The sequence below is a fragment of the Cryptotermes secundus genome, unplaced genomic scaffold, assembly GCF_002891405.2.
Source record: "Cryptotermes secundus unplaced genomic scaffold, Csec_1.0 scaffold114, whole genome shotgun sequence".
NCBI lineage: Eukaryota > Metazoa > Arthropoda > Insecta > Blattodea > Kalotermitidae > Cryptotermes > Cryptotermes secundus.
The window spans coordinates 97,280-123,104 of NW_019729208.1; the positions used below are offsets into that span (position 1 = coordinate 97,280).

General features: G+C 43.4%; 1 protein-coding gene across 3 annotated transcripts in view; it reads right to left on the reverse strand.

Annotated features, from left to right (window-relative positions):
- LOC111865359 (unc-112-related protein) overlaps positions 1-25,825 on the reverse strand; it is a 194,880-nt gene that overhangs the window by 12,441 nt on the left and 156,614 nt on the right. For all 3 annotated transcript variants that reach the window (XR_002842971.2, XM_023853309.2, XM_023853310.2), the window contains 3 exons: positions 6,397-6,630; positions 2,496-2,776; positions 364-578 (listed from right to left, as the gene is read on the reverse strand). Coding sequence is in view for 2 of the 3 variants with exons in the window: in XM_023853309.2 (XP_023709077.1) it covers positions 364-578; positions 2,496-2,776; positions 6,397-6,630 (730 nt within the window). In the remaining variant the exon portion in view is untranslated. The remainder of the gene's footprint in view (positions 1-363; positions 579-2,495; positions 2,777-6,396; positions 6,631-25,825) is intronic.

The following is a 25,825-nucleotide window of genomic DNA, read 5'->3' on the forward strand; positions in this document are numbered from 1 at the left end:
ATACACCTTCATGGTATAGGGCTTAATTAGTTAAGGACAACTTTACCTTCTTTCTTTTTACCTTCTGTTTGTGTCAACGTATAGCTGAAGCTAAAATAGTATGTACAATAAAAATGATTCATAATATATTAAGTGTATGATAATATATATCCCGTATATCCAATACTAATGCTCAAACAATTTAAAGTTACTAAAGTGCTTACGATGTAAATAAACAAAAAGTACTTTGTATCAATGTATCTATGGGGTTGTGTAACTCAAATATGTGTAAGATATATAGTTATAACAATTTATCTCCTGCATTCACATTAGTCAGCATCCACATATTTTTAAAAATGTCAGGTGTCTTGTGGGAAAACTTACGCAACATTCATTCGTGCTCGTTCAACAAGTGTCCGTGGTCGAAGTTGGCGATTTCGAGCATCTGGGCTTGGTGCAGAAGGGCTGTGGGCAAGTGATGAATCAGCACTCCCATTTAGCATATCAAGAGTCAGACTGTTGTTTGCATTTGATGGATATGTACCATTCATTTCCCCAAAAGCTGGTGAATGATTATTTCTCTTCCATGTTCCTGATTGCTGTTCAAATGAAAATTGATACAATGAACAACTTGTAAAGGACTGATAGGAAAATTATAAAAGACAGCTATGATTAAAATTCCTATACAAATTAAAATCGCAAAATCTGACACAAACTCTTTGATGAAGTTCTGGATTTCCACAGTGAAAAGATTCATATTGTGGTTTTCTGGGTTAAGGTACTATGTGCTCTGGTTGGTGGTTATCAGCATTGCAGAGTGATGTACTGTCTCTATCTTAAGAGTGGTTTCCTGTAATACTTAAAGCTATCTATGTGCACCACTGTCTTATTGCTCGGCGACAACATAAAGCAAACAGTGCACACTGTCAGAGTGGTAAATAATGGTCAACAAGTGTACAGTAACAAAATATGCCAACTTCTAAAATTTATTCTGATATTCTGAATCGATATGTGGACATATGGATTCTTTTCATCATGTCGAGTTTCATGTACTGAATTTTTAACCTAAACAATGCATTTTTAATTTTGTATTTCTTCTCAATGATTTTATAATTTCTATCAATTACAATGTGAGAAAAATTGTGTTACTAGTGAACAGAAGTGGATTCTTATTAAAATAATTTCACTATTTCAGAGTGCATAAAAAGATATATGTAAATTCATATATTTCACACAAAATAATTGAAAAAGGGGGGGGGGGAAAGAGCTATGCATGTGTGAACTTCGTAATTTTTGTGAGCAGCATACCTGATTTAATAAAAAAGGCTTATTCTCGACACAAGTATATATTTGTAATATTGTCATAATATATACACATATTTTCATTAATTATGTCTGCTTAAAAACTTGTGCAAAGAATTGGCCCTTGCACTAATGGTATGTAAAAGTGAAATTGTGTCCTACTATGTCACTGTGACAACAAGACTGGGTACCATACTCGACAAAACTCTGGTTCAAAACATGTTTCCCCTGCATCTGTGAGAATGGATTTTGATGCACAAAATCATATCTTACTAATTAAAAAATAACACAGCTTTTATAACCCGAGAAAACCAATTCTTGTTCTCTTTACCTAAAAGTTCCATTCAAGTTAAATTCTTTGTCCATTAATACGGATATTCCCACATCATAAGCCATGACCACATAAAACCAATAAACGTATACAAGCAAGATTTTAGATTTTCATGGCGGTGAGTGTGAAGATTACCAACATGCAGCCTAACAGAAATGTTTCACAGGAAGACATACACCCTAAAGATAGAGAAAGCAGGTTTCTGCTAAACACTGGTACCTTTCCTCCAGACTACAAGGCTCACATCCCTGAAGACAGTAATCTTTAGTAGTTACTATAGGATTCTGACGATAGTGTATAACACACTGATATATTCGGTTTTTGGACTTTATCCATCGTCCTGGTTTTTAAGATAACTAATAAAAACACGACGTTTCGGAAACTGGATCTGTTTCTGTCCTCAGGTGAAGGAAAAACACGATCACGTCCAGTGACTGAGGCTAGCTCTTTCTAATGGACCCAACAGAATAGGTGTTTTTCCTTCACCTGAGGACGGAAACAGATCCAGTTTCCGAAACGTCGTGTTTTTATTAGTTATCTTAAAAACCAGGATGATGGATAAAGTCCAAAACCCAATATATCAGTGAGTAATCTTTAGAAATGAATAATTTATTAACATGGTAAAGTTCCATATTATGTAAACGTTTTCTTTCATTCTGATCTTAATAATTCTGAAACCTTATTTTAAAACAGAGAAAAAAGCAATAGTTTTTCTAGTACAAAAGGCTGCTTCTGACATTTTGAGCAATGTCTGGCATTCCCGAATATCTGTACAAAGAACATTAAAACATTCATGGAATTATAATAACGAATGGAGTGAGCTTCAGACATCAATTTAACTTGACAGACAAGAACAACCAGCCCATGCAGAGGATGAACTGACCGTTCCAACTGGGGAACTGATGGGTGTTGATGTATGATGCCTGGTTGGTGTAACAGGAGCACACATGAAAGGGGGCGAACTCTTGTCCAAACTTCCTGTAGAACCAGATGGGCTGCTATTGGCAATGAACGTGTTGGTGTCTGCTGGTGGCAGTCCATTGTTTGGTCCTCCTCTTGGGTCTGAATGCCTCTTCTTGTTTCCAGGGAGATCCTTCAGGTTATATTTGAGGTGATCTGGATCTAGCGGTTTGCAGAATGACAGTTCTTCTGGGTGTCGCATACCTGCATTCACAGAATTTGTTTTATTTGCCTCCTATTTATTTAAAATGATCACAGCATAAAGAAAATTAATTACATCATATTTAAAGGATGAAAAACACTGTATACTCAGAACAATTTCTTGGCTACTAACCTCATGGAAGAGGATGACCTAGACAGATTACAACAAATTACATCTTTCGTCATTTGTATGTCTTGGCTGAGATTTAAGCTGAGCAGCATCAAAATACTAAAAATAATAGTGAGAAGCATTACAGCTTGAGCCAGCAGCTTTCTTAGTGAACTCAGTGTCATCAGATCAATAATGTGATATGTAAAAACAAATGTGAGTACTTCAAAAACAAGAAAATATTCAGGAATAACTGAAATGAGTACAACTTTTGGATATGAAAGGAGAGTTTTCATCATGTGAGAAAGCAGGATAACAGCTATCAGTGTATCTGGGAGAAGATGTAAATAAATTAATAGAATTACAAGATTCTTGTATAATCTCTTTAAAATTAGCTAATTATTTGAGGTAGAAATATCGGCGTTCAAAACAAAATAATCAGTTGTAATCAAGAGCACAGGAAGAGATGATGAAGAACAAAATGGCTGCCTAAAAGAGCAATACAGTGTAGACTTTGTAGAAGAAATGTTTGAAGACCCAAAGAAGCATAAGAAATAATCATAAGGACAGGAAGAATCATGTTATCACATAAGGCTCAGCTGCAATCAGAACTCTGCCCTTCCAACAGAATCCATGATGCCACGAAGGTCGTACCGAAAGTCATGAGCAACAATTTTTTGTAGAGTAACATGCTTCATTATTGACAAACCAAATACACCACTTCAATCTACAGACCTTTCTTTATTTTTCCACATAATCGCCACTTCTTTGTACACAATTCTCGCAGCGTTCTGGGAGTTTGAAAATTCCCCCTTCTGTAAAATTCCGTTCCAGCCATCCGAAGACACTGACGCACTGCTTTCTGAATTGCCTCCCTCGTCTCAAAACGTTGTCCACACAGCTGGGCCTTCATAAATCCGAAAAGATGGTAGTCGGAGGGTGCCAGATCACGGCTATAGGAGGGGTGTGGAAGAATTTCCCGCCCCATCTTTGCAATTACTTCCAATGTGAGGCGAGCGTTGTCATGCAGGATGATGATGTTTCGTCCAATACGTTTATCGCGCAATGCACGACGGAGCTTGTGCAGCGTCTGGACATAATGAGCAGCACTGATGGTTTGCCCATCACATTCGCAGCTGATGGCACTGTCTTTGCCTTCTTTTTTGATGGAGAATGCAAGTGGTGCCATTCCATACTCTGCCGTTTCGTTTCAGACTCAAAATGGTGAAACCAGCTTTCGTCACCTGTCACAATTGATTGATTGATCAGTAACTGTCATATGACAGGTCCACAGTCTCTTCCAAAACAGTTCCTCCACTTAATGTGATCTTCTGTTTTTGGAAAGAGACTATCCAGGAAAAGTGATAATGTGGTAGTTTTTCCATTTGCTTTCCACATCGCAGTACAACAGCCGTTCAAACCACTCTGGTCACGCCTGTTGCTATACGAACTTGAACCATCTCGAGCATCATTTGTTCTGTGCTTCAAGTCGCTGCTGATGACGCTGCTTCCGGCATCAGTTTTTGGTTTTTGGTGTCTCTCTTCGTCTGATGCCTACCCTTTGACCTGTCCAGCAAGGGAGGCCCTGCCAGTAGCTACGCTACCGCTGGTATAGCTCTCAGGGTCCTTGGCATACTCAAACCCCCTCACCACGATAAGGTGGAGACACCAACGAGGGGGCTGTCACAATACAGAGCAAAAAATAAAATCATCGCCTTCGTGTCGATATCTCTGCAGCAGTTCTGAGGTGATGGCTTTTCGCTGACCTTTGTGATCTTCGGTCAATAACCGCGGGACCCAACGAGCACAAACTTTCCTATAGCCCAAGCTTTCAATCATCTCCTGTACTGCACTGTGCCATATTCCAAGTTTTCAGGCTATTGTGTCCACAGTCACACGCCTGTCATCTTCAATGATCTCATCCCCTCTTTCCTTGTTGCGTTCAGTTGAGGCTGTTCGAGGACGACCGCTCCGAGGCTCATCTTCGATGCTGGTGTTCCCATCTTTAAAATGTTTTGCCCATCTTCGAACACTGCTTGCACCCATGCACACACCTCCATAAGCACGCTGAAGTCCCTGGTGAATTTCTGAAGCAGGGATTTCCTCTTTCACTAGAAATTCGATGACAGCACGCTGGCGAAACAACATATCGTTGTCAGCCATTTTGTTAGGAGTGATACTGGTCATGTGATGCAAGCTACTGACGTCACAAGACACTCAACAACAGCTGGTTCCACCTACCTACGTACATGGCAGATAAAGGAAATTTCACTCTTGAAATAACATGGCACTACAATAATGTGTCTAAGGCAAAACAGTGGCATCTGAACCTTTCCTATATATATTCTACGTAGCATTTAATAGCTCTCTTATCGTGATAGACAGGGTGGGGCAGAGGGAAGCAGGTATCCCCCAATATTTTATCAGAATTAAGAAAGAAATATACCACATATTAATGGCATATGGGGGAGTGAATGTATAGATCTACATTGTCTAGACCTTAGCACTAGTTGGAGGTGAGTGGTCAGCTTCACGCCACGGTATCCACTGGCTAGGAGGTTGGGTGGACCACAGAGCCGGTGTGGACGATTTGGAGAAAATTCTTGATCCTACTGGGACTTGAACTCCGACACTTCAGTCGTCCAGCCCCTAGCCAATCGCTATACCGACTATGCTGTCCCCAGCTCGTCATATTAATTTCAAAACCTGGAAGGGAGACAAGACAGGCATCTGCCTCCCACCCCAAATTTTTAAATAAAATACTGAAAAGAGGAGGAAATTATAATTATTGTTTTAATATATTTTTTGTATCCTGATCACGCTTGGGCCGTCTGTAAGAATAGTCTTAAAGAGATTAAATGTAAATTTGTAAGCACGTTTTCTGCCCCCCCCCCTCCTACTTGCAAAAACTCATTGCGGTGCCCATGTTCTTGAAAAAAAAAAAGTAAAGTTGTTCCTGTGCTTAATTAAACACCACGCCATGAAGACGTACGGGGTAGTGAAGGTATAGATCCACAATTCTTTACCTCTGCACTAGATAGAAGTCAGCGGTCACCTTCACGCTCCGGTCCATTTATGCCCGGTGAAACACCCCTCTGAATAGGAGGCTGAGTCGGTCTGGACGCTTTGGAGTAGAGAAAAACCTGCTGACCCTACCGGGAATCAAGTCCCAGCCGACCAGCGCGATACCGACTGAATTATCCTGGCTCCCTTACCCACGTTCTGCATTAATCCTTTAAAGCCCAGTCGTGACTATATTTACCACCTCCTTTAACATACTAAAACTGAATTCAGGCCACAGTGTATTTGTGGGTTCCGTATGGTTCTCACAATAAACAGCGATTATTTCCCTAAACAGCATTAACCGGTTGGTCCTTGTAGCGAAGACGTAATGTGTTTCCTGTGAGGTACGAACTCAATTTTTATATATTACTCAGAAGAAATTCGGTCTTTAAAGGGTTAAATATATTTGAACATTAACTTAATTAAGAAAGTGGGTGCTACATTTTCTTACCCAATTCCTTGCACAGGTTCACGACACAGTTAAATGTTTTAATCGAGAAGTTAACCCTGCAGTCAAGGTAACGCAGATCAGGCAGTTGGACCCTCAAGGTCTTGTGCATTGGTGTGAAGTTGAGGAGGGCATCTGCCTGAACTCCGTACTGATCCAGCGTGGAGCGTGTCCTGGTGAGCCACGTATTTCGAGCCGGCCACCAGAGCGCATGGTCAGACCAGTCCATGGCAATGTCTGCAACAGAAAGTAACACAGATCACATTTACATCTAATTATAGGGCGCTCAAACGTTTCTTCCTTAATCCACGTGGTCTGTAGGTTCCTAGGTTACATAACGTTGTATCAATAGCAAGGGTTTATATTGCGACTGTTTCGGTCTCCTTCATTAAAAAGAAACAAAAGTAGGCTTACGCCATCTCCATGCCTTCTGTGTATCCCCTCCGCTAGTGTATATCATGGCACCTGAACCCATCCCAACGGCGTATTTCATAAATCCCTCTCGTCGGTCCGTGTCTGTTATGCATCCCCTTATCGTTGCTAGGTAACGGCTTGGTAAAAACGTTACCGCTGCAAAGAATACACGGGCAACAACAAAACTATTAGAAGCGCCGTTTTCTATGCGGTCCGTGTCGTATCAAATGAATGTAGGCGATTAGTTCTTCCTAGAACTTGTTTTCTCACATCGCGACCGAAATGGTAAAGTTCTTGTCATGAAACTTGTACCAGAATGTTGGCTGATCTGACATTCCACAGCGGAGACTATGAGCAGACACCGTGTAACAAAGCAGAGGTCCACCCACGTTTCAGAAGAACTTAGTTTCTTTCTCTTCAGGGTAAAGATATGTTCAGTACGCACCGTGCAAGGAGCAAGCTGAGGTCAACGCATTACAGCTATACAGCGTGAGTGACAGCATCATTAAATAAACCATAAAATTAATAATTATCAGCCTGCTACACTGTATGCGTTACTGACGCGTCGTTAAAGAAACTACATAAAATAAATTGCGATTATCAGCTTCTGCAGACTCCTCCCCCCTGGAGGCATTCATTATTACGCGTTTTTTATAAAACTCGATTTTCGCATTCTTAAAGAGACGCAGCGGGTTAAGACAGTGGTAACGCGTCAAACCTTCATTTGAGAAATATGGTTATTTGGTTCCAGATAATGTCCAGTTCTGTCTTCTGAGATACAACTACATGTAGTCCGTTGACTCAACAGACATTTCGGAGGAACACATCACCTCCATCTTCCAAGGTCGAAGAATAAGGCCAAGCAAGAAACCAGCATGAAGTTCGCAGCAAGGAAAACGCCGATGCAGGATGTTCAAATCCTGCATTCACATTATGGGTTCACTTTTTATATTGTGTAAATATCATCTCTAAAAATTATGATGAAATGTCTCATAGTTGCATGGATTCGGCTATATCATTACACGAGGCTTATTAAAACGATTCTTAATGCATGATCATGGAAGTCAATTAAGATGATTGCAGGCAATTACCTGCCGCTTCCAACTATCACTTAGGGACAGCGTCCGAACACTCCTATGTGTGCATCATTAGAGGGACAGTCGAACAGCCACATATCGCTGTGATATCGCGACGCAAGGTAAAGTTTGGTTTAGGCACTATGCTACAAGCCGGAAGGTCGAGGGTTCGATTCCCGATGTCATTGGATTTCTCAGTTGACCTAATCCTTCCAGCCGCACTATGACCCTGAGGTCAACTCAGTCTCTAACAGAAATGAGTACCACGAAATTCCCTGGGGGTAAAGGTCGGCCGCCGCGTAAGGCTGACAACCTCACCGCCATCTGTGAGCCGACTGTCCAGAAAATGTGGGAGCTCCGACGTCTCTCAACCCTCTGGACCGTTACAAGGATGGCTCTACCTCAATATCTTTACTATCAACTGGCTTTTGGGGCTGATTATTGTAATCTAGAACGCCTTAAAAAGATATTCTCGGCCTCCACTAAGTGATTTCCTGGAACTGAGAGAATTCTTTCGCGGCAATGCGCGAATGGGACACGCCTTGACCCTGAAACGCACGACCTTGCCCGTGTGCTTCCGCCACAATGACAACGTCACTTGGCTGCTGCTGAATAGTGCCACGAGGGAGGGAGAGCGCTGTATATCACGCACGATTCCTATGTCAGAATGTTCAACAGGACTAAAAAACTGAAACACGTAATACTGGCCCTAACGTTTCAACGATTGTAGAACTGTTGGGAATCCTAAACATGGTCTGCGGTTGCGCGTAAGAAGTGTGGAAAAAATCGGTTCTAGTTGGACTATGGGAGGGAGGGTGACGCATTAACTAAGGTCCTGTTACAACACTTACACATCCTACAATCCTAAACCCAGTTAAAAGCTCGCCCGAATACACTACACGTTCTATTGCACGGGCAATAAAAAGGTAAAAACTGTCCCTGGGCTTAATTAATTAAGCAATATGCCCTGACGACATTTAGGGGAGTGGAGGTATAGCTCCACCATTCTTGACCTCTGTACTAGATGGACGTGAGCAGTCACCGTCACACCTAAACTGATTTACTCTAGAGGAAATCTCCACCACTGGATAGAATAGAACCCAAGGGCGGTCTGGAAGTTGTGGAAAAGAAAAAAAAATCTTGTTCCTGCCGGGCTTCGAATCTCGGTCGTCCGGCCCTTCGCTATACCGCCCCAATTTTTTTTTAATTTGCTTAGTGGGGGGTGGAGTCCAACTGGGTCCACTCATCGGCCTATTGTAGCCTGCCCCGGGTGATTATGATGATGGAGAATTTGGTGGAATGAAGATTGGCAGGGGAAAATGAAGTACTCGGAGAACACGCGCCCCAGCGCCACTAAGACCACCACAAATCCCACTTGACCAGACCCGGGATCGAACCCGGGGTGGGAAGCCAGCGACTAACCGCTTGAGCTATGGCGCGGCCGTCACAATGGATTATGTAGAAGTGTAATCTCTGTTTCAGCAACAGCGATGTATGAGTCCCGAACCAAACAAGTTAGCTCGGGCTGCAACGTCTCTGATTTGAATTCGGAAGGTGTCCGGTTTAATCTCCGCCACACACCGACAATCCTGACGGGAGGTTGTAGTGGGTTTTCTCAGTCCTTCTAGGTAAGTGCCGAGATAGTATCTCTTCCTTGTAATTCACTATGCACTAATTATCCAGATGAGCCGGTATAGCGACTGACTACGGGCTACACAACCAAGGGGTCGGAGTTCAAGTCCTTGTGGGGGTAAGACTTTTTACTTCTCCACGTCGTCCAGACCGGCTCTGGGGTCCACCCAACCTCCTATCCAATGGGCAACGGGGGCTCTTTCCTCAGGGGTAAAGCGACCGCTTTACGCCTGCAACCAGTGCCGAGGTCAAGAAAATGTGGATCTATACATCCATTCCCCCATACGCCTTCATGGCAAGATAGTCCCCCTTCTGATTTTATACAGACACGCACGCCACTGCGGGTAACCGTTTTCCTAGAAAGTATCATGGCATTTTAGTTGCAATGGCCCGGCGGAAGTTTCAACTGCGATTTTAGTTTCGAAGACACGAATGACTCACAACGGGTCAAGTCCGGCCAGAGATTCAGCGTCCTTTCCCAAGAATGCAACATTTGGTTCATTGCTTGTTTCGTGGGGAAATTCGTAACCTGAGATGTGAAGTTCTGCAGACAGTGACTGAAAATTGCCGTCTGGTACATATATATCAGTGTTTCAAAGGAACCTGCTGCTTCCTTCTGCAAGGTATCAGTCTTCTACAGTCTATAACGCAACAATATCAATATTGATTTTGATGAGACTAATCCCCGTCTTCGCCGGTCACGGTAGCCGAGCGGTCTAAGGCATGCACTGTCTTCGCTCGCTCGGAAGCCGGGATCGTAGGTTCGAATCCCACTCAGGGCATGGATGGTTGTGTGCGGTTTTCTGTGTTTGTGTATAGGTAGAGGCGTTGTGACGAGCTGATCACCCGCCCAAGGAGTCCTACCGTAGGTGTAAGATCTAGAAAATCCGAACGGAGAAGTTCATGGAGGTAGGCCTAGGCCCACTGGGGCTGTAGTGCCAAGAAAAAAAAATCCCCGTCTTCAAGTGTTTAATTCATTAATTTCGCAATGAATAATTCCTTTCATGAGAACTAAGATCAGCACAGTTCTGACCTTGGATTTTAATATTCGCCCCTTTGTCACGAAGATTAAACTTCTGCGCTGAAAACTTCGGCGGTTTGATTATACAAATTTTTCCGTATTATTTTGAGTAATACTTTCCACGTATTTTCGTAGCTACCTGTTGTATATTATAAATAGATGAAGGGTGTTGGGGGGGAACAACGAACAGGGAATTCGCTTCATATTCATCAATGAGGAAAGTGATCTGCTGAGGTGCAGGTACATGGACGCTGAAATACGAATTTGGAGGATAGCAGGATGCAAGAATAAAGAGCGCTGGTAAAGAATATATATATATATATAATAAAATATGAAGAGAAATGGGAGAGGATGATTGGAAATCACATGATCAGTAATTAGTGGTAGCAGTGACACGACAAGTATAATTAAAATGGTTGAGGCACTATGCTACAAGCCTAGGTCGCGGGTTCGATTCCCGATGAAGTCAATGGATATTTAAATTGGCCTAATTCATCCAGGAGCAATGTGGCCCTTAGGTCGACTCGGCCTCTAACAAAAATGAGTACCAGGAATTTTTCTGGGGGTGAAGGGCGGCTGGCGCGTAAGGCTGACAACCTCACCGCCATCTGTGAGCCGACTGTCTAGAACAGTGGTTCTCAACCCTTGTCAGACCGCGGCCCGGTAAATTCTTTTTTCTGTAAGACGAGGGCCCGGCGGTTGAGAGACACTGGTCTAGAATATGTGGGAGCCTCGACGTCTCACAACTTTATCGGCCTCCATGGCCTGTTACAGGGATAGCTTTACCTTTTACAATACACGAGTCTTGTACTACAGGGCTCGTAATGTGAGCGAGATGTTGGGGCGCAGGAACAGGGAGTCAAACTCAGGCACCTCAAATGTAAGTTGTAACGGAACAAATAATAAGGCATTAATTTGTGTATCACAAATCTGTTACTGTGTGTCCCTTTGATAGATAACCCCTCATACAGGTCGTGTTTTGAAAACATGTTCATTGTCCCTTTGAAGATACGAATCGCCGGAGCGAGATAGCATCTGGCTTCGTTATGAAGTCTCCTTTGTAGCATTTCCGTTTCACGTACTGTCACATAAGGACATCCGCTTTCACTGCTATTCTAACCGAAGTATTTATCTTTGTCCAGATCTGTTTCGTTAAATGTGTATTAAACTTTTGTTAAAGCGAATAAGATCTACACTTTGTGACGAAGGTAGGTTAATTAACACAAATATTATATTTCTGGGCATTATCCGTCGTCCTGCTTTTGTCTAAAACGCACAACGTTTCGGAGACTGGATTGTTTCCGTCTTCAGGTGGAACCTACTCACTCAGACCACTTCGATAGAGCTAGTCACTATCTCCGGACCTCCTGAACACGGAGACAGAATCCAGTCTCCGAAACGTTGTGTTTTACATAAACACAAGAAGATGGATGATGTCTAGAAACACAATATGCTGTTATAGTGATTTGTACGTATGCCAAAAAGGAACTTTTGATTAATATTAGCCTATTTCATGTGTGAAATCGAGTGAACTGAAGAAGATGGCAGTAACTTCTTCCGAAACATAGGTAATACTGCACAACGAACTTCCTTTTTTTTTTCGGTAAGATCTACCAAATGAGTCGTAAAAGTAAAGCTGTCCCTGTGCTTAACTAAGCACTATGCCATGAAGGAGTATGAGGGAGTGGATGTAGAACATTTTCTTGACCTCGGCACTAGTTTGAGGTGAATGGTGAGCTATATATTCTATATGATGTTGAAGGTAAAGTCGTCTCTGTGCTTAATTTCTAAGGCACTATGCCATGAAGACGTATGGGGAGCGAAGGTACAGCTCCACTTTTCGTGACATCGGTGTTTGATACGGGTGACTGAAGTGTTCTAAAATAATCCACAAACAAAAAATAAAATTTGTCAGTCTGAAGGGAAAACAGCTTACGAGAAAAATGTAAAAAAAAAAGGTAAAGCTATCCCTGTAACAGGCCGTGGAAACCCACAGGGTTGTGAGACGTCGAGCATTTTTAAGACAGCAGACTCACAGATGACGGTGAGGTTGTCAGTTTTATGCGCCGGCCGCCCTTTACCCCCAGGAAGATAACTGGTACTCATTTCTGTTAGTAGTTGAGTCGACCCCAGGGCCATAGTGCGGCTGGAAAGATTATGTCATCTGAAAAATCCAATGACCTCATCGGGAATAGAACCTGCGACCTTCCGGCTTGTAGCATAGAGCCCCTAACTTACGAGACCTAATGTAATGAAATTAAAAGGGCCTATGCACTCCAGGGTGTGGACAGAATTGTATCTTGGGCGGAAGTTGTCGCAAGGTGTAGTAGGGATGACAGCCGACACGGCGAGCTTGTGACATGTCATCCTGCGTGAGTGTCCTGCTGTCCGTAACACCGTTGAGAGCTGCACGCGAATGAGGGGGGGGGGGNAGGGGCTAGGGCGAGGAAGGCAGAAGTCATCCTTCACTTTTATTGGCAGGTACGACCCCCCCCCATGAGGTCATCACGATCAGACAATACAGAACTTCTGGTCCCTTCCTACAATTTCAGCGGCAGCGGTTACAAAATCGCATGGTCCAGGAACGTTTTGTGGCTGTTATTTTGGGTCCTTATGGCAGTGAACATGAACATTATCCTCAGAATTACAGGGTTGTTGACTATGACCATCGTCCGATATTCTTAAACAAACTGAGAACGCAATGTTTCAGAATCTGCACCTATTTCCGTCCTCACTAGATGCAGTAACTATGGGACCCAACAGAGTAGTCTCTCCCCACTTACCTAAGCATGGAAACAGATCCAGTTTCCAAAAACCAATAATTCTTTATTGTTATACACCATCGTCAGAGCCCTTTAGAATCTATATGAAGATTATTATATTCTGAGATGTGACGCTGTGTAGTGTGGTAGAAAATTACTACCGTTTCTAATGAACATTCCATGTCTTGCGTACTGCGGAGCGGGGTCCGCGGTCTAGTAGAATCTATGGCATCGTGGCCACTATTATTCTACCCTGAAGATGGAGACAACAGGTTCATACAAAATTCTGTTAATTTTCTACCAGATTATACAGCATCACATCGCAGGAGAATCTTCAGTGTAAGATTACAACTATCTTCTACCTTAGAGATGAGGTAAGAAGTTTCTTCCGAAACGTCAGCAAATTTTTAACAGACTACACGGCATCACATTCTGCCTTCAACATGCAGGCACCAGGTCCCTCTTTCAAAATGTCCTCAACTAAAAGCGGCATCACGTCTGCCTTGTATTCTAGTGCCGGTCGGGCCACCGACTGCCCTCACTTGACACTTGTCATGACATTTCTGGGTCTCTCAACGTAAACGGCGGGACCGCGACGGCTTCCTTCCAGATCCTTTACTTAATTACTCATGAAGCTGAGCCCTTCTGGAGGAGCTGCCAATTGTGCAGCTACTCAAGAATTTCCCAGCATTTTATGGAACCCGAAGGTTCATTACCGTGTTCACAAGAGCCCTCCACTGGTCCCTATCCTGAGCCAGATCTATCCAATCCATACCATCCCATCCTATCTCTCTAAGATCCATTTTAATATTGTCCACCCACCTACACCTTGGTCTTCCCAGTGGTTCTTTCCTTCTGGCTTTACCACCAATATCATATACGCATTCCTCGTCTCCCCCACTCGTGCTACATGCCCTGTCCACCTCATCCTCCTTGACTTGATCATTCTAATTATACTTGGAGAAGATTACAAGTTATGAAGCTCCTCATTATGCAGTTTTCTCCAACCTCCTGTCACTTCATCTCTCTTCAGTCCAAATATTCTCAACACCCTGTTCTCAAGCACCCTCGGTCATCTCTCTTCAGTCCAAATATTCTCAACACCCTCAGTCCATGTTCCTCCCTTAATGTCAGAGACCAAGTTTCACACCCATACGGATCCTTTTCGTTTCATTATTCGCTAATCGTCCTACCACCCTACGCCGTGTTCTGGCATATTGAAAGCGTCGTTATGAAACCATAAAGAAAAACAAATATGATCGCCACACTTCGGTTAGTCGAACTTAACGAACGGTTTGTTATACCGCAGTCTGTTATTTCATATTCCAAGGAAACGTTAAGCAAACAGCAAGGAAAACAGTGGCCAAGAAACTAGTCTTCCTTGAAATACTAACTGATGTTTCCAAGATGCATCAACTAACTCATGTCCTTCGTGACAAGGCAACAGCAGCTCAGCCACTGAAGAAATTCCCAGAATTTTACGTATCAATACCGTGTTCACATGAGTCCGCCACTGGTTCCTATACTGAGCCATATAAATCCAGTCCATTCCGTCTCATCCTAGTTCTGTGCCAAATCCCTTCTCCATTTTCCTTCGAGTACGTCGTTCGTAAGGGCCCCCATACACACACAGCTTGGCCTCCAGTTCGGCCTGCATAGTTGAAGACTGAAAGGCAAAACTGATGTGTGTGGTGCGGCCAGCCGGCCAATCGTTTGGACTGTTGGCCTGTAGGAAACCCGTCAGTCCGTCAGTTCTGCCTGCAGGACCGTAGCACGTGACGTGTGACTCAACATTATAGGCTGGAAGACGGTGATTGTGGCATGAAGCCTGCCGCTTTATCTGCGCGTGTATGGGGCGGAAAGGGAGGGGGGAAACTGTCACAGTTTTGCCTGTTAAGGTCGATCGGAAGGCCAAACTGTGTGTGCATGGGGGCCTAATAATCCGAGTCCGTGGGCCTGTGTAACATTTCGTTAAAAGCGGTTTTTTTATGGTGAGATCTCAGCTTCAGGGCGAACGAACAAGTTGGAGGACCACTGCTTGTTGGCAGTCCGCGACAGCTTATTCAGTATATTTGCAGCTACCGTCCATACCAGGAGAACGTTTCCTGCATCCGCAAGCAGAGGACATACCAATGCATGCAAACATCAAAGTTCTTACGTAAACAAAGCAAGTCGAGTTACTGCTGGTACTGCGCATGCGGGGTATAAGGTCACAAATGAATGATGTCACTACCCCAGCTACAACTACCGACAAGTGGGACTTCATTTGAGGCTACAGAAAGGGGCCTGTATCCTTCCGCGCGGCCAGAACCACAAGGCATTAAGTTCCCCGCACAAATATTTCATAACGCACTAAACCATGAATACGTAGGGGGGACCATGAACAGCTGCATACATTAATTTAGGCATTAGATGGAGGTGAGTGGTCAGCTTCACGTCACGGCCACTTTATCCCCGAGAAACAGTCCCCAGTACCCATCGGATAGGATTCTGGGCAGGTTCCAGAGCTGGTGACATCCCTTGTACCTTCATTACAGCAGACACTAGATTAGCTGGTACTAGAAAGAGGTCACAGTCACGTGACTTAAAGCGCGCACAATTCTGATTCAAGGGCAGGCTAGAGTTGTTGGTCTGAATCCCACTAAGGCATAGACGTTGCGTGCGTCTGTCATCACTGGCCTTAACGAAGAGGACTGAAAACCGTTATAGCCACTGTGATACGTCGGTATCACTTCCGGCAACATGCCACCCTTGCGGATCTAAGTGTCAGGGCAGTCATCTGCCTCCTCCCCCAGGATTTTTTTAAAACATCGAAATCGAAGGAAATACACTAAATAAAAGTACCCCCAAAACACGTTCTCGGAAGTGAGGATAATTGAAGACGGTTCTTAGGCCCCCCATACACACAAAGTTTGGCCTTCCGATCGACCTTAACAGGCAAAACTGTGACAGTTTACGCCCTCCCTTTCCTCCCCATACACGCGCAGATAAAGCGGCAGGCTTCATGCCACAATCACGGTCTTCCAGCCTATATTGCTGAGTCATACACGTCACGTGCTACGGTCCTGCAGGTAGAACTGACGGACGGACGGACGGGTTTCCCACAGGCCAACAGTCCAAACGACTGGCCGGCCGGCCACTCACGTCAGTTTTGCCTTTCAGTCTTCAACTGTGCAGGCCGAACTGGAGGCCAAACTGTGTGTGTATGGGGGCCCTTACAGAGTGTTAAAAATATTGACAGGATTCATATGGCTGAGGATAGGGACCAATGGCCCGCAGTTCTCAACACTATAAACAACCGTCAGCATCCACAAAGGGTAAATAAAACCTCGGAAAGGAAAGAGAAAGACAATGCATAGTCTTCATTCTGAATCTGAAACCGCACAAAATGTTCCTGCAGTACAAACTGCACACAGTGTTTCTGCACTCGAGCGACATCCGTTCCCACCCACTAGAGCATCACTGAACGCTCCTACATCTTCATTTCCTCTCTGCGTCTGATGCAATTTACACACAACATCGACACAGAAATACTCTTTTTCATCATCTGTGTCATTTCTCCATTTCCTTTCGCGTTCTGATGTATGAGCAACTGCAAGTAATTCGTAGTCCGGATGGGAGGGTTCAGAAGCCCCTCAGAAATCGGGAATGCCAATGAATATTGGAGGGAGACAGATTAAAAGGGTTGTGAAATTACTTCAGCTGCTGAAGGCAACGCAACAATAGTACTGTCATTGAGATGGAAATGGAAGTTTTTCAAAGTCTGTCACAGTAAAAGCATCTCAGTGCCAATGTCGGACCCCCCCAAGGTTCGACGTTTGTTGATATACAGCGTCAGAACGTCAGCTGTGAAACAGCTCAGTGCTGTTAAGTTTCATTCGGGGACTTGGGGCTGGAGGTCGTTTCACCCTGACGAAAGTCCCGCTGAACAAGTTAGTGTCACGGCTATGCTACACGCTCCCTGGTAAAAGTGACACCCTAAGATAAAGTAAGGTGAAGGTCTCCCTGTGCTTAATTAATTAAGCACCACCACGCCATAAAACGTAAGGGGGAGTGAATGTATAGATCCACGTAGTTTTCACTAGGCACTACTGAACTGAGTGATCAGCTTCATGTCCCGGCCGCTTTACCCCCGGAAAAACAGCTCCCGGTACTCACTGACCTGGCACTGGGTGATCAAGAATTAACTATACCACGCATAGATAGTATACTCACTCAACAGACTACAAATGTAACTTGCAAGGCTGCCCTAAAAACTGTTTCCCATCTGCTGGGACTGCACTGCATTGGTCACAGATAAAAAAAATAACTTCGTCCGCTGGCCTGCGCATTTTCGCAAGAAGACATTCACTACAGTTCTACCCTGACCTCAAAACGTGACCTACTTGATAAAAAGCAGCCATGTATCCAGTCACAGGCCTCGCCTGGGTAGGCGCCAACGCTCTGGGTAGTGGCGGGCTCTTTGCAACATGATATAATGGTCACACATTGCAGTCTTCGAGATGTGACGCCGTGTAGTCTTCAGGGCTAGGAGACACCAAGGAAACTGGCAACCGCAACGCAACCACGATTTGCGACAATTATCATCAGCCTGAGTTAACGTATGTTAGTGAATGGTACTGCGCAAATTGTCGAAACGGCAACGCAACTCGCGGAGAGACCGAGAAACTCAATTTCCAGGCAACGGCGAATGCTAGTCTTCTCATAATTGCGTTGCCGCGTGGTTTCATAGTGTCAGCTGTTCTATAACGTGCGTCAATGATTCATTTGTTTCTTGAGATGGCACGAAAGTTTGACGAAGCTGCTAATTTTGTTTTTGTGCAGTTAACTGGGCAAGAGCCCGGTATATATGACAAACGCCACCCAGACTGTGCTAGGCGGGACAAAGTAATTTGGTTTGGGAAAAAATTTCTCACGAGACGAAGGAGTCTGGATTCAGGCTAAGTTTTTTTCGAAATAATACAGCGCCTCAGTTTAAACTGTTCCAGAAGTACGGATGCACCCGATGTTTTCTTTTCCTAATTTTGTATTTAAGCATCCTGTTACATTAATATACAGTTTATTTCACATTTCCGTCCTAAATACAACTTATTATACAGTCACCCTTCTTCCACATTACAAGGTTCGGCTGTATACGACCATCATTAGGTGTCTTCTATCTTCCTAAAACTGTTGCACTGTATGTCAAAATTTCGTATCGCGTGTGAATGCGTTATTTCCTGATTAAAATGAATTGACCTTAATTAACATCCCAATATTTCCCTTATGATCGTCGTCCTCTCTTCTCACGCCGTCTCGACCAGTCTCAACTTCCACCATATTATGACAGGATCAGTATTATTATCTTCCATTGCAGACGGTAAGTGCACGAAATTAAAAAAAAAAAATACAATCGTGCATTACGTCGGAACAACGTACCCACTTAAGATGTGAGCGACTAATCGAACACAAGTTTCCTCGCTGTGCGTCTGCTAATCCGGAAACCAGCTGCCTGCTCATTTCTCGGAAATTGCGGTTGCGTGTTTCCGTGGTGTGCCCTCGGCCTTCCAGTCAATACATAATGTTAATAACACAAAATTTGTAGGATTCGAAGTCTGTAGCAGGAAAGTGAGGATCTGCGTTCAGACCGGATTTCCAACGTTCTTGCGTATTCTTCCCTTCCGTCGGGGACTCGTCTCGGAATGATTGTGTGCAGGAATAAGCATTTTACGTGTTACATAACTGCCACAATCTATGTGCACGTGTGTATCTAACATCGCCATCGGACATGAAGCCCCTCAAAGTACAATACTATAGATTACTGGTTAAATTGTTTCATTATCCCTTATTGTAGCCATCGTTAAATACACAAGACCATGATGAGTCACACTTGCCCACCAAATTGGTAGGGGGGTAGTTTCCTGAAGAACCTGTATACAGCCCCGTAATGTTGCTGTATGACGACTGCGCTACAGCGAAGATTAACTGCACCCACAGCTGTAGCAATCTGTCTGAATTAAGTCTGGCAGCCTACACCACGTCATGTTCAACCACACACGTGTTTATTTTAGAGCCAATACAAATTCGATTCATCATATGCGTAATGGATGGTGTAATATTACAAGGACCAGTAACATCACAGTCCAACTTAAGATTCTGGACAGCCGAGGTGCAGTCTAAGGGGGCCCATACACGTCGGAATAATTTCACCAAACACGGACGAGTTTGGCTCATTGGAACCCGAGCGGAGTCGGACTCGCGACCCATACTCGTATGTGTATGGGCCCCTTAAGACCCTGAGTACTCGCTACAATATTATGGGGCTACATTCCCTCATCCCGCCCAAAATCAGCTCTGTGCCACCACAAATCCTCGCACATCCAGACTTAATTGTAAGAAACTGTTTTAAACTTTAAAACAGGAAGTTCTGAGAACTGATCGCCTACTTTCCTTTCATACGACATGGTTCGCAAAGAAAACGACGTGTCCAACAATTCCTCTACTGTTGCGGGTGTATTCGCGGCCACGGTAACGTTTTTACCGAGGCCTGGCAACGATATGTGAGCCGATCGGATGGGCTCAGATGCCATGATATATCAGGCCCTCCAAAGTTGATGGGGGGGGGGGATACACAGACATCATGCTGATCTCATAAACCTACTTTTCTTCTCTTTTTCAAAATAAGGAAAGCAGGCTTAAAATAAATTCGCAATTACTTTGCAATAATACAAAGGCGTTTAAACTGATACTGTATTGAAGAGTACGGTCTTCTGGATTGTAACGCCGCGCAGTCCTGAAACATATGTTTCGGAAGAACCTATCGCTTCCATTTTCACGTTGTGACAAGCAAGAAACGAACAGAAGCTGGATCACCATGACGGTATTAAATATTTATATGAAAAATACGAAATAAGGTACAAAATTAATAATTAAATTCTGAACACCTGAAGTCAGCAGCTCCGCGACCCGGGGAAGATGCCTAACCATTACCCCTCCCTTCCGTATAAGTTACACCAGTGATGTCATCACTCGCTGCTGCTGCTACTACTACTACTACTACTACTTCTACTATTATTATTATTAATCTGCTGCTGCTACATCTCTGGGCATGGCCATGGACCATATATGGCTCGTGACTACCATAAAGTGGGTCACGCAGAAGCCAGTACTGCTTTATATGGAAGGTTGCAAAGATCGTATCGTGAACAAGATATACGTACTTCAAGTACACGCATGGCAGAGTTCAGACTGCTTACGGGGCTCCCAAACAATAGTCAATACATATACTGATGGTAATGAACTGGCCGTTACGTTAATATGAACGCTTTATTAAAATCAAAAGCCATTTTTTTAGGCTACTGAATTTTCAAACATTCCGTTATTGTAGTTAATTACTCACTGCGTCACCGACAGAGTACATCCCACGCCAGACGTTTCGGAGACATGTGGGGGTTGATGTAATTAACACTACGTCTTCACGCTGCATTTAAACGACTGCGTGCTGCGTAATGTCCAACCGCGATAATCATCAAATAAACTATTAGCAATAGATAGTCTTCTGAAACGTCGGTATATTAACTCCACACTGACACAGCTGATAGCTAGATAAGATTTAATTGCATATGATCGCTGTGAAAGTTTCAAATACATCTCTTGTCTAGGTAAAACTTAAAACCACAAGATTCTGTATTTCATTTTCATGTTTCCATAATGAATACTTTACTTTTCCGATATCACTGTACAGTTCCAAAACTGATAAGAAACAGATATTACGTAGTTTCTAACACCGGTACTTACAGTTCAAATGACAGTGTTGGTACAGTTTGCCTAGTAAAACAAGTTCCACCGTCAACATCAACGCACTTTGCAACTCGTGTGAGGACATGGCGTGTTGCTCGTCTGTACAGTGAAGTAGCTCTACCTCGGTGCAACTCGTGTGAGGACATGGCGTGTTGCTCGTCTGTACAGTGAAGTAGCTCTACCTCGGTGCAACTCGTGTGAGGACATGGCGTGTTGCTCGTCTGTACAGTGAAGTAGCTCTACCTCGGTGCAACTCGTGTGAGGACATGGCGTGTTGCTCGTCTGTACAGTGTACAGTGTACTGTACAGTGAAGTAGCTCTATCTCGGAAACCGTTCGGAATAGGACACGTACATATACAATTTTTTGCTTAGAATAGCCAATAACATGACCTCCCAGAATAATGACCCTATCCACAACATAACTGAGGTGCGGCCTAATTTAGCAACCAGTCACAATGTTCCATTTCATGTTCTCACAGCGGTGATTATGAACGGTGACAACTTCTTTGAATTCACGCGGTTTAGTCTGGTAGAAGTTCACCGACGTTTTCGAGGATCGTACTGCCTCCATTTTCAGAGATGAAAAGTAATCTAGGCAAGCAAGCAGCAAAAGAACCCTCTGCTTGCTTGTTGCTAGTGGATTGCTTCTCTTTGGCCCTGAAAATGGAAGCAGTGTGTTCCTCCGAAGCGCTGGTCTATTTGTATCGGACATAGTATCACGTTTCAAGCGACACTACTCTTCACTGTCATAAGTGTTTATAATTCAATACATGTATTTAGTAATTTTGCACGTGTTCGAGCGGCTTTAGGAGGGCATGACACACAAAGTGCGTCATAATATAAATATCCTTGGGGTCTGAACCCGTAACATACAGACACGAAGTCGCTAGTTCTCTTACAGGCAGGCGGCTACAGCTGCCAACAAAAATGTAAGCACCATAACAAAGTAGAGAGCGCTGCCAAATTTTGGTGTCTTGAATTGGAAGACGATGTCATATTTAGACTTGGCTAGACATTTTGCTGGTAACGCCAGACCATCTATCCGAGATGCGATCTACATTCACACAGGAAATTCAAAATGACATTCACATAGAAACGGAGAGCAGTTCACAAATTGTTTCACTGTACAGCCGCCACACAAAGTTTATTTCTACAAGATATAATAAGTCTCAAAACCTGCTTCGCTCCCATAACGATCATCAGGCTGAAAACGTATAGAAATTATACACAAATAATTATAACTGCAGCACACTTTAATACCGAAAACATTTCTTATATTATTGTGTGTTCCCGAGAAAGTGATTGGATTTTTATTTCAGTTTACCTAATGCTTCCAGCCGCGCTATGGCCCTGGGGTCGACTCAGCATCTTAACAGAAATGAGTACCAGAAATCTTCCTGGGGGTTAAAGGCCGGCCAGCGCGTAAGGCTGACCTCACCTCCATCTGTGAGCCGACTATTCAGAAAATGTGGGATCCTCGACATCTCACAACCCTATGAGCCTTCCACGGCCTGTTATAAGGATAGCTTTACCTTTACGTTGTTTATTGTGTTTCACCTCGTGTCCGTCTTCCAAACTGTATAAAACTGAAAACTTAAACGACTCGTTAAAAATAAATAATCTTAGTTACAAAAAAAAACAATAAAACTCTATCACATTCTATACTTAAATGATTAACGAATGATCCAAGTTCTTTTGAAACGTCCACAGCTGCCTACAAACTACACGGCGTCATATACACGTACAATAAGTCTTGTCAAGAAGGAACTCCTTGACTCATCGAAAAACTTAAACCAATCGTTGAAACTAAATAATCTTAGTTACAAAAAAACAATAAAACTCTTGTAAGATTTGAGGCTTTCACGGCGGTGACTATGAAGAAGGCAGTTTTCTGGGATTTGGCANAACTCTTAATCACATTTTATACTTGAATGCTTAACGAATCATCCAAGTTCCTTAGAAACGTCCACAGCGGCCTACAAACTACACGGCCTCATATACAATAAGTCTTGTTAAGAAGGACCTTCTAGAATCATCGAAAAACATAAGCCCAATCGAACATATAACCTAAACGACAAACTCACATTCCCATCGTGCACTGCTCCCATAAAACAAGGCGTTCATGCACAAACAAAATCACAATCTGGCGTGAAAACATCGGGAGACCAAAATATTAGTCACAAATCATTACATTTAACCTTGTGTATTTTACAAGGTAACATGACATGCTGATTACTTGTCTTCTCGGATGTGGCGCCGTGATCGATGCAGACTGTCACAGCCACCGTCACGAATCCATTTCCAGGATAAGAGAATGAAGACAGTGGGTTCCTCTCAACAAAACGGTAACGCNATAATATAGACATGTGTGGCTTCTAGATAAGCGCCAAATAGTGAAAAATGTAGGCAGGAAACACTAAGCTGCACTACAGAAACACACACTAGCGTCAATACGACGACCAACATATTAACGTGATATGGCGTCAATTCACGAAGGACTCCTGGTATTTACAGAGAACTGTCTACTAATATGCGGTAACAAATTAAATATAGCGGGTATGTACCGAGTAATATGCTCGAAAATACGTGTAAGTCTACGTGCACCACACCACTCACTTACAGAGAGGATTGTCCGTATATTGCGAATACAGACGCCTCCCTGTACATGTGCACTGTGAGCCGCAAAACACATTCGTACACTTTCACACTACCTACACAGACGCCTCTCGGTACACGTCTATACTGACACGTCAAAAAGATCGTACACTTTGCCTATACTACTACCTACATAGACGTCTCTCTGTACACGTCCATGGTGAGGTGTCAAACAGGTCATACACTTTCCCTATACTAGTACCTACATAGACGCCTCATTGTACAGGTCTTTGGTGAGGCGTAAAAAATGTCACAGGCTTTGCCTATACTATCAACTACATAGACGCCTCTCTATACACATCCATAGTCAGGCGTAAAAAACATCATACACTTTGCCCCTCGGTACAAGTCTATGGCGAAGCGTCAAAAAGATCATACACTTTACCTATACTACTACCTACATAGACGCCTATCAGTACACGTCTATGGCGAGGCGTCGAAAACATCATACATTTTATCTCTACAATTACCTACATAGACGCCTCTCCATTCACGTCTATAGTGACGAGTCAAAAAGATCATACACATTGTCTACAGTATCACCTACATAGACGCCTCCGTACACGCCTATAATGAGGCGCCAAAAAGGTCATACACTTGCCTATACTACTACCCATATAAACCCCTATCCGTACACATCTATAATGAGGCGTGAAATAGGTCATACACTTTGCCTACACTACTACCTACATAGACACCTCCCTGTACACGTCTATGGTGAGGGGTTAAAAATGTCATACACTTTGTCTGTATTACAACCTACATAGACGACATTCTGTACTCGTCCATAATTAAGCTTCAACAAGATCATTCAATTTGCCTATATGTATTTCTACCTAAATAAACGGCTCACTACATGCCTATACACAGGCTTAAAAAAACATAATATTTCCCTATACTACTACCTATATAAACGCTTCTGTACACGTCTATAAGCAAACGTCAAAAAGGTCATGCACTTTACCTGTACTACTACCTATATAGACGGGTCTCAGTAAACTTCTATAGTGAGGCGTCAAAAAGGTCATACACTTTGCCTATACTACTACCTATATAGGTGCCGTTCGGTACAAGTCCATAATAAGGCGTCAAAAAGTCATACTCTTTGCGAATATTNGGCTGAACTACTGTTACGTCTACATTCCAGCCTCTCTCTACAGGCCTATCTATGTGCCTGGAGTACATACACAGACGCTATGTACGCGACTGTAGTACACCGCGAATAAACACAGACTCAAATTCATATAGTCCACACGTATAGACGCCAACCTACATGACTACAGGGAATATTACATAGACGGTTTTATATACGCCCAAAGTACAGGCCACAAAGAGCACTTTCTGTATGCACACAGTCCAGGTGATATGGACCCGTAACTGCTTGCATAAAGTGCACACAGTACAGACGCCCGCCTACATGACTATAGGACGGTATGTATAGATCAGTGTATACATATCTACACGGTAGGCTCTGTAGACGCAAATTTAAAACTTACATAGACGTCCCTCTGAACATGTCTATAGCACAGATGTAAGCAAATCCACTAGTCGTAATTACAGTTCATGTATACATTACAGCACACGAATATATTACAATGCAAACAGAAGCCCCAAACATGTTTGATACACTAAAAACTACAGCAGCCTCTGTAAACGCCTCTATGCACGTTACACAAACAGCTCGCTATATATGTAGGATTTCAGCTTCTGAGAGCGATGGCTATTATGAATTCTGTTATCGGAAATATAACAGAGTATACTTCCGCTGAAAGCCAACCAACGTGTGGGAGAAATATGAAGCCTCCATTTTTAGGGTCCAGTAATGGGCCAGCGAAGAAATCATCGTCGAGGACCCAGAAAGCAGAGCTCTCTACATGACATTAAAACCCACTGAACTTACGCCTATCTGCACAGCTTCTAGAATGGCTTCAATTTATCCTGCACTGTTGATATGAGTACACTGAGGCAAGTAACATGGCGCTCATCTCACCTGTCCTACGCAAATGTACACAGAGGCGTCAACACAAATATAGACATGTGTGGCTTCTAGATAAGCGCAAATAGTGAAAAATGTAGGCAGGAAACACTAAGC